At 35.9% G+C, this 16494-nt stretch overlaps 1 protein-coding gene across 1 annotated transcript in view; it reads right to left on the reverse strand.

Annotated features, from left to right (window-relative positions):
* The window catches only part of CREBL2 (cAMP responsive element binding protein like 2), a 27242-nt gene continuing 10748 nt past the window's right edge, over positions 1-16494 (reverse strand). Inside the window, exons 2-4 of the mRNA XM_077871019.1 lie at positions 6563-6760; positions 5828-5972; positions 1-3129 (exon numbers count right to left, since the gene is read on the reverse strand). Coding sequence (XP_077727145.1) covers positions 3125-3129; positions 5828-5972; positions 6563-6760 — 348 coding nt within the window. The 3' untranslated portion in view covers positions 1-3124. The remainder of the gene's footprint in view (positions 3130-5827; positions 5973-6562; positions 6761-16494) is intronic.

Below are 16494 nucleotides of genomic sequence, written 5' to 3' on the forward strand. Positions count from 1 at the left end.
TCTGGTGAAGATATTTTATTTTTCATAAAAATATAATTGTACAATGCTCTTCAGAGAAAGAAAAATTCCCTCAATGCCCCCAAATACCATGTGGATTAATAATCTTCCTTTCTTTCAAAACTAAAAATGTAATTGATAATATGCAACTGATTTCTTGTGAAATATAGTATTTATGTTTTTAAATTTTCTTTCCCTTTATTTTAACTAAAGCTAAGTCCAGTTTAAACCTATGCTTTTTGTAATGAGCCAAATCAAGTCTATCATAATTCAAAGATGATGAAATAAAATGCTAAATGGTGATGCTGATAAATATTGTCAATTAGCTGGTACACAGTGATATGAATTTGCTGCAGTAAGACAGAGTCTGATTTAGATACAACAGACAGGTTTTAGATAAAATAGAAAAAAAATTTAAGAACATCAACTATATCCTAAAACTTGACCTGGTCAAACTTACTCCATTTTATATTCAGTTGTTCTAATATCTGGCAGGTCTATGCTAAGTTAATGACAGAATATGACTGGTCTAAACACACAAATATATATTTTCCCCTTATCTTCCTTTCTTTGGGGGGAAAAAAAAGAAAACTAAAACATTACTCTCTTCACTTAGGGAACAAAGAGAATAGCGCTGACCCAGAGGGATAGAGCTCACTGATTCTCTCACTCTCTTCTGTTTTCTCTCAGCCTGGATGTTGTCATTACAGAAAGTGAGAGATGCTGAGATTTCAGTGTGCTGCTTCTTAACTGGAATGGGAAAAGAAATGCTCCAGCTGTTTTAATCAGTGACATTTATTAACATGCTTCAAGTGGCCAAAACGTGCAGCCAGCACAATACCCAAAGCAATCAAAACATTCCTTTTTAAGACCAAGGAACTTTCTCTTAGTATTATCAACTTTAAAATACCAAAAAAAAATATGGGTTTAGGAATAAACTCAATACGTTGTAATTTACTTTCATCCAAAATTACACATCCTCTACCTGAGGATAAAGTCACTGCACTTGTAAAGATACTGAGGTGGGGGTGGAGGGTAGCTCAAATGACCCTGTAATTTAAAATTACAACCCGAGAAGAAATACTTCAGGCACAATGGAGACATTCCATTGAAGAGCCACATTCATCTTGGAATGTTTGCTTTGAAAACAACTCTTCTGGGGAATTCAAAAGGTACTGAACAAAAGCAACACAGAGTAAATCTTGGGTTGTTTTGCAAAATAAAAATATACATTTGAGTAGACCAGATGGCAAAAACATACCCATTACAATCTGAACACTATATTTAAAACACTTAAATTCTGAAGGTCTGAATATTTAACAATTTCTTATCTATCTATATTTGTGATCCTAAAAAGACATTAAATACTCTTAAACCCCCAGTTCTCCAAAACACAGAGACCCAACAGGCTGGGCTAGTGGTATATCAGTAGTCACACAGGACTAGACTAGATCTGAGTTTGCAACCTACACACGAAGAGATTTTCAGGAACTCTGGGCTAAGGGGAAGCACTTTATTCAAACGCATAGCCTAAGAGAAAGGGGGAGAGTACCTTGTAATCTGAAACTATGTGGTCCATCTCTTGTTCCGCCTCACAATCTAGACTATGATGCCTCCTCTTACACTGCCATTTCATAACAAAACATACTGTTTAGAAGCCAAGTATTTGCTTCATTAGAGCTAAGAACAATTATAATTTAGCAGCAACAGAGAACACAGTTCCTGATTTAACTATGGGAAAGAGAAGAGAGAGTGATCAAGTGTCCCAGTGAGGAAATTGAAAGATCCCTAGTCTATTTGCATGTATGATATGATGAGCTTGATTCCTCAACCATCACTCTGTCTGGTAGTCAGGAAGAAAGTAAATATAGCTGTGATGGGAACCGAAAAAAACCTCTCTGGCTTCTGCACCTCCTGCCAGGCCTGCCAGCTGCGGTGCTGTGCACACCTCCAGTTTAGTGCTTCACTCCGGAGTGGAGGTGCTGTTAGGGCCAAACCAGATGCACACCCACAGTGTTTCTTTCTGGCTCAGAACACATTCTTAACGAAACTCTTGTCAGGGAAGAAACTAAGTGTTCTGGTTATGCCTACAGCCATTAGATCTACTAGCAATTTCTCCCTCATTTTGTTCCAGATCTCTTGAGGCAGAAACTCGATCTCAGCAGCTAATTTCATCCTATTTTCTTTAGAAAAATTCTCCGAGTTAGTTGACTACACAAGGCAATGTGTGTGAACATTCACTCCTACCCTCCCCACATACATATACAGACATACAATAGAAACACATACATACATTCATACATATTCTAGGTTGTCAAGAGGATGTATGCTGCTGAAATGCCTAAAAGGTTATTTCTTGCTTAAAAATGAAATTTGACTAATTATTCTCCAAGTGTGGAGTAAGCCCTAGCAAACTTTTATAAATATAGTTTGAGAAGACAGCAACAAAGAGGCTGTCTTGAGGGCTTTCCTGATGGATTTTGTTAACACGTACATTATTTAAAACAGGCATATCAGTATGGATTATAAAAATAGAAATGTATATATTTGTTAATACATATTCACAGCTTATGCTGGAATGGCTCACAGGAGAAATCATGGTTCATGCAGAAAATAAACATTACTCAAGTAAATATAAACAAATAAGATTAGGTCCATTAAGGCTGAGAACTTAGTCAGTAGTCAGCCCATTTGGTTTCTCTTTGTAGGGCAATCAAAAACATAAAAGAAGGTGACACCTAAACACACATACACATACAATGACATGAAATACATGGAAAGAATATAAATTAACCAATAAAGCAATGTGGAGTTAAGGTGCAAAAATACAATCTTCACCCACTTTTCTCTACCCCTGTGTTTTCAAGCATTGCAACATGTTAAATGCCATGGGTGGCAATACCAACCAGAACAGGTCTGAATGTTTATAAATTTTCTAAGTGTTTAAAGTTAAAGCAAAATCCTTTGGGATTTATAATCACACATTTTGGTAGAAACTGCAGATTTACAGAGATGACTACTGAGCAGTAGGTAGTAAATGGAGCCAAGAAGTACAATCTTGCCCATTCATCCTCCATAGGAATCAGAATATTGGCTTCTATCAGTGACTCGTCATTTTGAATAATCTTCACCCTGAAAAATAAATCAAAGTTACCAATGTAAGAATGTTTGGAAGTGAATGAAATTTGGTTAATCTTTTTTAAAATACATTTTATTTGTTTAATATCTACGGAGAAGGGCTTTTTAAAAATACAGACTGAAAGAAAACTGAGCTGATTCAGCCTTTTTTCTTTAATTCAATTTAGAGCAAGGCAAATGTTACCTGACCTAAGAAAAGCTAACAAAAAGCAAACCCTTCAATTTTATAAAAATATTTTAAAAGAGGGGCACCTGAGTGGCTCAGTCAATTGGGCGTCTAACTCTTGATTTGGCTCAGGTCACAATCTCGGCTGTGAGACAGAGCCCTGGCATCAGGCTCTGGCTGGGCAGAGTCTGCTTGTCCCTCTTCCTCCCCTTCTGCCCCTCCCTTTGTTCTCTGTCTCTCTAAGAAATAAAATCTTTAAAAAAATTTTGAAAGATAAAAATTTTATAACTTTTTAGAAAAGATTTTATTAATTCATTTGACACAGGGAGAGAGAGCGTAAGCAAAGGGAGCCGCAGGCAGAGTGAGAAGGAGAAGCAGGCTCCCTGCTGAGCAAGAAGCCAAACTCTGAGCTCAGGGCTTGATCCCAGAACTCTGTGGTCATGACTTAAGCCAAAGGCAGACACGTAATGCCATTCAGGCACCCTGTAACATTTTCTTATAACTGCTCCAAGTGCTCCCAAAGCAGTCACGATGATAAAGAAACCAGTCCATGACATCTTCATCACAAAATCTTTGCAGTCTCTTCAACAAATGGCACTGGAACATTGTTACTCACATGCAAAAAAATTAAATTGGAACTCTATCTCATACCACATAGAAAATTAACTCAAAATGGATCAATGACCTAAAATATAATAGCTAAAACCATAAAACTCTTAGAAGAAAACATAGGAGTAATTCTTCATGACCTTGGATTTGGCAGTGGATTGTTACATATGACAAAGCATGAACAACAAAAGAAAAAAACCAGATAAACTGGACTTCATCAAAATTTAAATGTTTTGTGCAATAAAGGACACTATCAAGAATGTGAAAAGACCATCTACAGAATGGGAGAAATATCTGCGAATCATATATCTGATCAAGGTCTAGAACCCAGAATTTATAAAGAACTCTTACAACTCAACAACAACAACAACAACAAAAAAAATGAAAAACAACCCAAATAAAACAGGGGCAAGGGACTTAGACATTTCTTCAAAGAAGATATACAAATGGCCAACAAGCGCAAGAAGATGCTCAACACCATTAGTCTTTAGGGAAATACAAATCAAAGCCACAGTCAGATACTACTTCACATCTTAGGAAGGCTATAGTTTTTAAAAATGGAAAATAAAAAGCATTGGCAAGATGTGACAATTTGAAAGCTTCATATATTGCTTGTGGGAATGTAGAGTATTTCAGCCACTGTGGAAAACAGTTAGTGGTTCTTCTAAAAGTTAAATATGTAATTACGTATGAGCCAGCAATTCTACTTCTAGGTATATACACCAAAGAATTGAAAACAAGTGCTAAAACACATACTTGCTAAAACACATGCTCATGTTTCAAAGCATACTGTTCACAATAGCCACAAGGGGTAAACAAATGTCAACAGATGAATGGATAAACAAATTGTGGTATACATACACAATGGAGTATTATATACCCATAAAGTAGCCTAAAGTACTAATATATGCTACAATGTGGATGAGCCTTGAAAACATGCTAGGCAAAAGAAGCCAGACACAGAAAGTCCCATTCTATATGTTTCCATTTATATGAAATATCCAGAGAGACAGAAAACAAATTCGTAGTTGCTAAGAGCAAGAGGGATAAGAACAGGTAACTGCTTAATGAATCCAGGGTTTTCTTTAGGGTGATAAAATGTTTTTTAACTAGGGATGCCTGGGTGGCTCAGTGGTTGAGTGTCTGCCTTTGGCTTGGATGGTGATCCTGGGGTCCTGGGATCAAGTCCCACATCGGGCTCCCTTCGAGAAGACTGCTTCTCCCTCTGCCTGTGTCCCTCTGCCTCTTTCTGTGTGTGTCTCTCATGAATAAATAAAATCTTTAACAAAAAATTTAAAAAAAAAGTTTTGTAACTATATAGAAGTGGTGGTTGTACAACACTGTGAATATACTAAATGCCTCTGAATTATTACTTTAAAATGGTTAATTTTTTATGTGAAATTCACCATAATAAAAAAAAAATCCTACACTGATGGGTTACTGTACTAGAGCCTGGACTAGGTGAAGACAGGTTTTCCCATTAGAACTGTGTGACCTTGGGTACCTTAGCCAATTCCTTTGCTATTTCTTCATCTGTAAAATAAAAGGTGTAATTCCTTAACATAATCATTGGAGGAAATACATATGATAAATATATGTGAAAGTGTTTTATAAGTTGTAAATCAAAATACAAATAAAAGGTATTATTAACAATTATTAACATTATTAACAAAAATGGTATATCCCCATTCATGGGCTAAGTCTATTTTTAAAAATTTCCAAAAATGTATCAGTTGCTCTTCATAGATCCCATGTAAAATTCATTTCAATATTTACAATCTAACATCATTTCACTTGCTTATTAGTGTATTACAAATGACATCACTTTATTTAATGACAGACCAAGGGAAGAAGTCAATAGAAACCCTACCCTAAGATACTCCTCTAAATATAAACCCTCCCATTCACTGTACTCACAGGAATTGCTATTAGCATCTGTCTTCCCAGCTTTTGTGTGCCTGCTTGAGTTCTGCTGAGATTTGCTCTGCTCTTCTCCAGTGAGTAGGGCCTTTATTTCAGAAGGGATTTTTCCTTGGTCCATTGCCATGCACCACTGCTTGTACTGAAATAGGTAAATATATTTAAGTACAATTTTATTAGTCATATTTCAGGAACCACTGGTAGAAATCCTAGACACAACTCCGATAACTAGAGGTCAAATTGGCTGTTGGGAATCCTACCCTCCACCGTATTTCCTGTTTACCACCTAGGACACGTATGAGGCTTGCCATCTTTCAGAAGAGGGTGGGCAATTGCTGATGGATCTTCTCATGATATACTGGAGTAGTGTTCATACTCAAAAGGCCCCTCTGGTGGAAAGAACATTTGCCCAGTGTGCCACTAGTTAGAATCCTTCTGTTTTTGCTGTCACACTATATTTCTACTCCTAAAATAAATAATTGTCGTACATTTGGGTTATCTTCCATTTTTTTTCTTTCATAAACAATCTCTCAGTAAAATTATCATGTACATTCTGCTTCCACCAGCACTATACTAAAATGCTTATTTGCCTACATCCTGGCTAAAGGTTAATATTCTTTCCCATATTTGTCAAATGGATATGCGAAGCTTGGTATCTTCATACTTTAATGTAAATTCATTTTGACTCCTAAGCGTAGGTTTCTTCATTTGTTTACTTATAGACTTTCTTACCATTTCCAGTTCCTCTCTGAGGGCACATATGGCTCTTTCCCGGCTGGATACCAACTCTTCCAAATACTGATATCTTAGTTTTTTCCTAGCTCGGCATTCTCTTGCACTCTGACGGCTTCTCTCAAGCTTTGCCTTCAGGTCAATTTTGGCCGGCTTGCGACCACGTTTGCCAGGCTTCTTTACTTTGCCTCCAACCACCTTCAGCAAGAGAGAAAAGAATTTTTTTTTCCGGTTCTACTTTTAGGAAAATGACTAGGGGTGCATATTCGCAAGGAAAACACTGACAAATAATAAACAAAGGAAACCTATGAAACTAAGAAGGCATAATCCCACGAAATGTGTGATGTGTCTTTGCTTCCTGATTTTTTTTTTTCTGATGCTTTTGATACCACGAGTGTGAGAGAAGAAATACTGAAGTTTTCCTTATTTCTTCAGTAGTAAACTTTAAGTAGTTTAACAGTAAACTTTATGAACCATATGTAGCTGGATACTAAAATCTAAAAGATGCCATTAAATGTTTTGCTCACAGGAATTTTTATTGACTTGAGAAAATAGTAAGTAAAAAATATTAACATTTAAGATTCAGTGTGATCTCAACATACATATAAACAACAAAGTAAACAAATAAACAAAATAACACATAAAAGAAAGGATGTTTGGGGCTCCTGAGTGGCTCAGTTGGTTAAGTGTCTGCTTTCAGCTCAGGTCATGACTTCAGGGTCCTGGGATCGAGCCTCCTTCTGCTCAGCGGAGAGCTTATTTTTCCTGCTCTCCTTCTTCTCCCTGCTCATGCTCTCTCCCACTATTTGTGTCTCTCTCTCAAATAAATAAAAAAAATTAACAACAGAAAAGAATGTTAAAAGGAAAATGAAGATTTCTGACAGGTGTCATTATCAATAGCTTTTTTCTCATTTGTATTTTTTATGATTTTTAAATGTTTACAATTAGAAAAAACAAAATTTGTATGAAAATCGTATGTTTGTATGTATGTATAAATATATATATTATGTGTATATATATATATATATGTGTGTGTGTCCTGAATGATTTGGCTGTGAATTCTCTCTTTAAATTTGTTGAGCCCAAAGAAACACACCAGAAGTCCCGGACATCTTCAGGATAATCCTCTCCTGCCTTTCAAGAAGTCTATAATTATGACCCTAGACTGTCTCAGGAGATTTCTAACTGCTCCCACTGGTCATAAGACATCTTTTCAATATCTTTGTTATTCATTTACCTGCATTGGCACAGTTTTTTGGTGACTGACAAAGTAATTTAATCCTTTTCACTGTTTAGCTTTGGAACCTCCCCAAGTTTTTATGTAAGACATAACTATGAACTAAATTTGATGAATTTTTAAATACATGAACCTGAACTTGTGTATCAAATAAATTTTCTTGAAAGCAATTACCTTGAAAGAGGTTACATTTATTCCAATGAACAAGCTTTTTGAGAAAGTGCTTTTAGAGCTAGTTTCTTACAAGCTACAACACAGTCTGCCTCAGATTTTCTACTTTATCTGATGAGGTTCTGAATGATGTCTAGTTCTGAAAAGTACCCTCAGGAGATAAAAATGTCACAACTTCAGTATTTTGAAACGAATACTGCTGAGGCTTTCAAGGCAACTGTTAAAGATGCAAAACTCGAACACTGACAAGCCACTGAAATAAAGTAGCAGCTTTATCAGGTAATAAAACTCAAACTCTATATTCATGTGGATATAAAAATTCATTTGTTTGTTTGAAAATCACTCTCAATTATCACATACCAACAATGCCGAGTACTCTCTAAAAATCAAATCATTACTCAGTATAATGGTCAGGTGGAAAACCAAACTGTAAATATGAATCAGCCACGTTTACCAGACCCTGGGTAATACCATGATGGTCAACCACTGCATCCCGCATTTAATAGCATGGCTCTGAAACAAGACTGAATACTCCGAGGCTCTGGGAAAAAACTTTCTTTTCCACCACTATTGTAAAGCTAGCTGCTTCAGTACTACTCCCAAATTAGTTTCAACTTTTCGAAAACAGGTCTTTTAGGGGCACCTGGGTGGGTCGGTGGGTTAAGTGTTCGACTCTTGATTTCAGCTAAGGTTATGATCTCAGGGTCCTGAGATTGAGTTGCATGGGGCTCTGCGCTCAGCGGGGAATCTGCTTGTCTCCCTCTCCCTCTGTTCCTTCCCCCTCATCCCCCCCAACCGAGCACTCTCGCTCTTAAAAAACAAACAGGTGGGCAGCCCCAGTGGCGCAGTGGTTTAGCACTGCCTGCAGCCCAGGGTGTGATCCTGGAGACCCGGGATTGAGTCCCACGTCAGGCTCCTTGCATGGAGCCTGCTTCTCCCTCTGCCTGTGTCTCTGCCTCTGTGTGTGTGTGTGTGTGTGTGTTTCTCATGAATGAATAAATAAATAAATCTTTAAAAAACAAAAAAAACCCAGGTGTTTTAAAGCTTTTTATACTATGCATCATGTTTTTATTCCAATATAATATATACCTCAGGAAACTGCACAATTTTAATAAAATGTTTTTAAATAATCCTACATTGAAATAAAGTATATCTGCTATTGCTACAGTTTTTTTTTTTATTTTTTAGTTTTTAGTCTCAACTTCAAACTATACAGTTTTTAAAAAGTAACATATTTACAGTATAAACTCAGGTCTATAGTAAAATAAATGGTAATCACATCTATTTTCTATGTAGTGAAATGAATCATCAATCACAACACTATTATCTAGTACCTCATATATTGCTGTTTATTTTGTTTTGTTTTTTATATTGCTGTTTTTAATTAATTCAGGAGAGGCTGTCTTTGAGAAACCAGCAAGAGGACATAGTGTACTTCAGAGACTGGACTGATTTTTGAAACAAACCTTACACAGTCATAAAAATAAAACAACAGTTATAACTCTTTGTTTAGTTTTTATGGTAGTAATATTATTTTACTCTTTTTTTTTCCCACTAGAAAGGCATAATAAATAAATACAGGGTTCCTGTGTTTTATGTCCTCTCCTGTAAAATTACATTAAAACCACATAACCACCATTTCTCTAGTTTAATTTTTCCTCAATGGTAGACTGAATTCTTGGCTTTGGGTGCCAGCTAAAATCTGATTAGTGTACTAGTTTTCAAGAGAGCCAGGTACATCGCAGGGTTACTGGAAATCTAAGTATAAAAACACTTTGTAAAGAAAAGGTATTGGGACACCTGGGGTGGCTCAGTGGCTGGGCATCTGCCTTTGAATCAGGTTGTGATCTCAGAGACCCGGGATCAGGATCAAGTCCCATGTCAGGATCAAGTCCCATGTCGGGCTCCCTGCATGGAGCCTGCTTCTCTCTCTGCCTGTGTCTCTGCCTCTCTCTCTCTCTCTCTCTCTCTGTGTCTCATGAATAAATAAATAAATAAATAAATAAATAAATAAATAAATCTTAAAAAAATAAAAATAAAACTTAAAAAAAAAAAAGAGAAAAAAGGTATTACACAAGGGGCGGCTCCTGGGTGGCTCATTTAGTTAAGCATCTGACTCTTGATTTCAGCTCAGGTCATGATCTCAGAGCTGTGGGATTGAGCCCCACATTGGGCTCCATGCTCAGCCTGGAGTCAGCTTGAGATTCTCTCTCTTCCTCTGCCCCTCCCTCCCTCGCATGCTCTCTTGCTCAAAATAAATAAAACCTTATATAAAAAAAAGATATACAAATGTGGGTCAGTATACTAGCTGCTTTAACAAATGAACTTCATATATTTCATATGCCATAATGATTAGGGGAGGGTTAGGAAAAATTAATAGAAGGAACCAGAAACCAAAACTGAAATCGACCTCACAAATTCCTCCCAAATGTCTCTGGGCCAAAAATCATCCTTACCAATGTTTCATAATGTTTTCACAACTCAGTGATAACCACCCTGTTCCCTTGCCCTCTCCTATTTCTTCTGTGAGGAAGCATATTAATATGGCTAAGTGAAAGTACTGATGTTTATGCACAACACAAATAAAAAAAACTATGAAAATAATATAAAATTTAGTTTTTTTCTATTCTAGTTTTATTTCTATTCACATAGAGCCACATGGAATTTTAAATAGCTATCTTTAAAACTAGTGGTATCTCTTTATCCACTACCCATTTTACTTTTCTTTTTGTCCTCCCCCAAATATATTTGTTAACTGGAAATAGAAAGCCCCAAGGGAAACCCTCAGAAAGCTTGTCTCCCTAGCCCTCGTGAAGAAATTTGCTAGCCATTGATTTTTTTTCTTACTCTCCACAGAGAATTCATTACACAAAGGGAGGATAATAAAGATGTTAGATTTCAGTAGGGCTTTTGCAATACCAACTTTGTCTTCATTATATGTTTAAAATGTTCAAGTCTATTATAGGCAAGTAAGAATGAAAAGCCTACTTTTCTGTTAACTACTTTTTTTAATAAAACACTTTCTCCATTGAAACAAGCTAAAACTAGATGTTATGATTTTTAGAAAGTAAGCACCAAGGACTGTCATATAATTCTTAGTTCACAGCAATTACTATTTAATAAACACAGCAGATAAAAAACAAAAGATGTTCCTAAATAACGAATGGGTCAAAGAAGAGATCATAAGGGAAATTAGAAAACTACTTTGAGACAAATGTAAAGGAAAACCCAACATACCAAAACTTTGAGAGACGCAGCTAAAGCAGTGCTCAGAAGGGGGCTGTAAATGCCTAAACTAAAAAAGATTTGAAATCAGTAATCTAACTTTCTACCTTAAGAAACTAGAAAAAGAAGAGCAAATTAAATCCAAAGCAAACTGATGGAAGGAAATAACAAATATCGAGCAAATAAAACAGAAGATGACAAAACAATAGAGAAAATCAATGAAACCAAAAGTTGGTTCTTCAAAAAGATCAACAAAAGCAACAAAGCTCTGGCTAGACTAGTCAAGAGAAAACATCCAAAATACTAAATTCAAGACCTAAATAAATAAATAAATAAATAAATAAATAAATAAATAAATAAATTCAAGACCAAAAGAAACATCATCCCTATCAACTTTACAGAAATAAAAATGGTTACATGGGATACTATGAAAGATTATATGCTAGTAACCTAGGAGAAATTGTCCTAGAAAGACACAGAATAGCAAAACTGACTTGAGAAGAAAGAAAATCTGAACAGACTTGTAACAAAGAGATTAAATTAGTAATAGAAAAATTTCCAGGGCAGCCCCGGTGGCGCAGCGGTTTGGCGCTGCCTGCAGCCGGGGGCATGATCCTGGAGACCCAGGATCGAATCCCACGTCGGGCTCCCTGCATGGAGCCTGCTTCTCCCTCTGCCTGTGTCTCTGCCTCTCTCTCTGTGTTGCTCATGAATAAATAAATAAAATATTAAAAAAAAAGAAAAATTTCCAACAAAGACCAAGTCCAAGTGACTTCACTGATGAATTCTACTAAACATTTAAAGAATAGGGGATCCCTGGGTGGCGCAGTGGTTTAGCGCCTGCCTTTGGCCCAGGGCGCGATCCTGGGGACCCGGGATCGAGTCCCACGTCGGGCTCCCGGTGCATGGAGCCTGCTTCTCCCTCTGCCTATGTCTCTGCCTCTCTCTCTCTCTGTGTGACTATCATAAATAAATAAAAAATTAAAAAAAAAATAAAGAATTAACACTAACTCTTTATAAACTCTTCCAAAAAACAGAAAAGAACATTTCACAATTCATTCTATCATGCCATACCAAAACTAGCCTGATACCAAAACTAAACAAAGATATCATAAGAAAACCACAGATCAATATGTTTTGTGAATGGAGATGTAACTATCCTCAATAAAATGCTAGCAAATTGAATCTACAACACAGAAAGAGGATTATACACCATGGCTATGTGTGACTTATCCCAGGAATAAAGGTAGGTGTCACAACCAAAAATCAATTACTATAATACATCATATCAATAGAAAAAAAGCGTCAAAGTTATATTTTCTTCTCAAGAGACTCAGAAAACACTTGACAAAACCCAACACCCTCATATTATAAAAAACACTCAACAAACTATGAGTAAAGGGAACTCCCTCAACTTGATAAAGGTTGAAAAACCCACAGCTAACATCACACTTAAGGGTGAAAAATTGAAAGCTTTCCTCCCAAAGATCAGGAAAAGACAAAGATCTGGTCTTCTCTCATCACTTCCACTCAACATTGTATTGAAAAATCTAGCCACAGCAATTAGGCAAAAAAAAAAGAGAGACTTCATTCAGATTGGAATGGAAAGAGTAAAACTATTCCTATTTGGGATGATATGATCTTATATACAGGAAACTCTTGGGGTACCTGTGGCTCAGTTGGTTAAGCATCCGACTCTTGATCTCAGTTTAGGTCTTGATCTCAGGGTCAGGAGTTCAAGTCCTATGTTGGACTCAATGCTGGGCATGGGGCTTATTTTTTTAAAAAAAAAAGGAAAAAAAGAAAAAGAAAATCCTAAGGAATACACAAAAACTATGAGTGAACAAGGTTGCAAAGGACACGATCAATAAACAAAAATTAGCTCCATTTCTATATACAATGAGCAATCTGAAATGAAATTGTAAAAACATTCACTGAGAATAGCATAAAAATATATCATTTAGAATAGCATTTTATTGAGGGTATTTGCATCCTTTCTCATAAAACATATTGGTCTATAGTTTTCTTATGACTTCTCTGGTTTTGGTATTGGGCTAATATTGACCTCATAGAATGAACTAGGAATAGATTTAACAAAAGAAGTACAAGATTTGTACACTGAAAACCATAAAACAGCATTATAAGAAGCTAAAGATCTAATAAAAGTAGAAAAAAAAAGTAGAAACATTCCATGTGAATAAATTGAAAGACTAAATATTGTTAAGATAACAATACTCCCCAAATGGATCTATGTACAAATTCAACACAATCCCTATCAAAATTCCAGCTCAGTTGGTGGGCATCCAACTTTTGATCTCACAGTCATGAGTTTGAGCCCCATGCCGAGTGTAGAGATTACTTATAATACACTCTGCCTTTTTGCAGAAATTGAAAAGATAATAATAATAATAATAATAATAATAATAATAATAATAATAAAAATCAGGGGATCCCTGGGTGGCTCAGCGGTTTGGTGCCTGCCTTTGGCCCAGGGCGCGATCCTGGAGTCCCGGGATCAAGTCCCACGTCGGGCTCCTGGCATGGAGCCTGCTTCTCCCTCCTCCTGTGTCTCTGCCTCTCTCTCTCTCTGTGTCTATCACGAATAAATAAATAAATCTTTAAAAAAATAATAATAATAAAAAACACAGGGACCCAAAATAGCCAATCCGAAAAACAACAAAAGTGGATGGCGTATAATTTCTGATTTAAAATTTTATTAGAAAGCTACAGTAATCAAGATAGAGTGGCAATGGCACAGGGGTACACACACATATCAATGAAAAAGAAATGAGAATCCAGAAATAAACCCTTACATTTATGGTCAATTGATTTTTAGTAAGGTGCCAAAACAATAGAGAAATAGGAATAAAACAGTCTTTTTCAATAAATGGTGCTGGGACAACTGGTTATCTGCAAGCAAAAGAATTAAGCTAGACTCCTATAACATGCCATATACAAAAATTAACTCAAAATAGAACAAAAACCTAAATGTAAGAACTATATTTATAAAACTCTTAGAAAAAAACAGCGATAAACTTGTGACCATGGATTAGGCCAGGGTTTCTTAGATGTGACACCACAAGCATACGCAACAAAAGAAATAAATTGGACTTCAAAATTAAAATTTTTGTACTTCAAAGAACACCATCAAGGTCAACCCACAGAATGGGGAAAATATATGTAAATCATACAATGATAAGGGACTTGTATCCAGAATATATAAAGAAATTTGACAATTCAACAAAAAAGACAACCCAATTAAAGTGTGAGCAAAGTGTATGAATAGACATTTCTCCAAAGAAGATATATAAATGCCCAATATACATATGAAAAAACATTCAACATCATTAGTCATTTTGGAAATTTGAATCAAAACTAAGAGATAACACTTTATACCCACTACGATGGCTATATAATAAAAAGCAGCAAATAATGTGGAGCTGTGGAGAAATGGAACTCACATACATTGCTAGTGGGGATATAAAATGGTGGCCACTTTGGAAAACCATCTGCATGTTTCCCAAAATAATAAACCAGAATTAACATATGACCCAGGAATTCTACTCCTAGGTCTATCTCCCTAAGAAATGAAAACCTATATCCACATAAGAACTTGTACAATTCATGTTCATAGCACCGTATTTCACGATAGTTAAAAAGTGGAAATCAACCCAAACGTCCATCAGCTGATGAGTAGATAACAAAATGTAGTGTGTCCATAAAATGGAACATTATTCAGACATAAAAAGGAATGACATACTGATACATGGTTCAACATAGATGAACACTGGAGGGGGGGGTGGAGCAAAAAAAAGAAAAAAAGATGAACACTGTAAACATTATGCCATGTGAAAGTAGCCAAACACAAATGGGCACACACTGTATGATTCCATTCATACAAAATGTCCAGAAAAGGCAAATTTAAAGAAATTAAAATTATAGATTGCTTAGGGTAGGGGGAAGGGAAGGAGAGGATAGGGAGTGGCTGCTAAAGGGTTTCATTTTTTTTTCTTTTTAAAATTAATATACTTTGCTTTTTAGAGCTGTTTTAGGTTTATAAAAAAAATGAAGCAGACAGTACAGAGAGTTCCCATATATCCCCTTTTTCTCCACCCTTCCAGTGTCCCCTGTTATTAACATCTTGCATTAGTGTAGTACATTCATTACAGGTGATAAACCAATGTTATTAATAAATCCAAAGTCTACATTAGGGTTCACTCTTTGTGTTGTACAGTTTTTTGGGTTTGACAAATGCATATATCATGTATCTCCCATTATAGTATCATACAGAATATTTTCACTGCCCTAAAAACCCCACATTCCACCTATTCTTCCCTCCCTTACCCCCAGAGTCCTGGCAATCACTGACCTTCTTACTACCTCTATAGTTTTATGTTTTTCAGAATGTCATATAGTTGGGATCACATGGTAGGTACTTTCCAAACTGGTTTCTTTCAGCTAGTAATATGCATGTAAGTTCCTCTCTATCTTTGTTGTGGCTTAATAGTTCATTTCTTTTTATTGCTTAATAATATTATATTATATGGATATACCACATTTTGTTTATAAGAGTTTCTTTTTAAGGTAATGAAAACGTTCTGGAAAGACAGTGGTGACCATAGCACAACTCTGTAATATACAGTTGACCTCTGAACAATGAGAGGGTTACGAGCTGACCTCCAAGCAGTCAAAAAAATCCATGTATAACTTTTGATTTCCCACAAAACCTAACTACTAATTGACTACTGTTACCTGGAAGCTTAACTGATAACATAAACAGTCAACTAGTACATATTTTGTGTATTATATGTGTTAGATACTATATTCTTATAATAAAGTAAGCTAGATAAAAGAAAATGTTCTTTTTTTTTTATAAGATTTCTTTGGAGTTCTTTTTTTTTTTTTTTTTAAGATTTACTTATTTATTCATTCAGAGAGAGAGGCAGAGACACAGGCAGAGGGAGAAGCAGGCTCCATATAGGGAGCCCGACATGGGACTCGATCCTGGGTCTCCAGGATCACACCCTGGGCTGCAGGCGGTGCTAAACCGCTGCGCCACCGGGGCTGCCCGATAAAAAAAAAATGTTAAGAAAATCATAAGGAAAATACATTTACAGTACTGTGCTGTATTTATTGAAAAAAAATCCATGTATAAGTGGGCCCACATGTTGTTCAAGAGTCAATTGTACTAAAAATCACAGAATTGTATAGTTTTAAAGGATGAATTTATAGTATGTGAATTATGTTTTGTGAATTATTTTTCAGTAAAGCTGTTATCTTAAAAAGATAGCTGTTAAAA

This window comes from Canis aureus, chromosome 25, assembly GCF_053574225.1.
Source record: "Canis aureus isolate CA01 chromosome 25, VMU_Caureus_v.1.0, whole genome shotgun sequence".
NCBI lineage: Eukaryota > Metazoa > Chordata > Mammalia > Carnivora > Canidae > Canis > Canis aureus.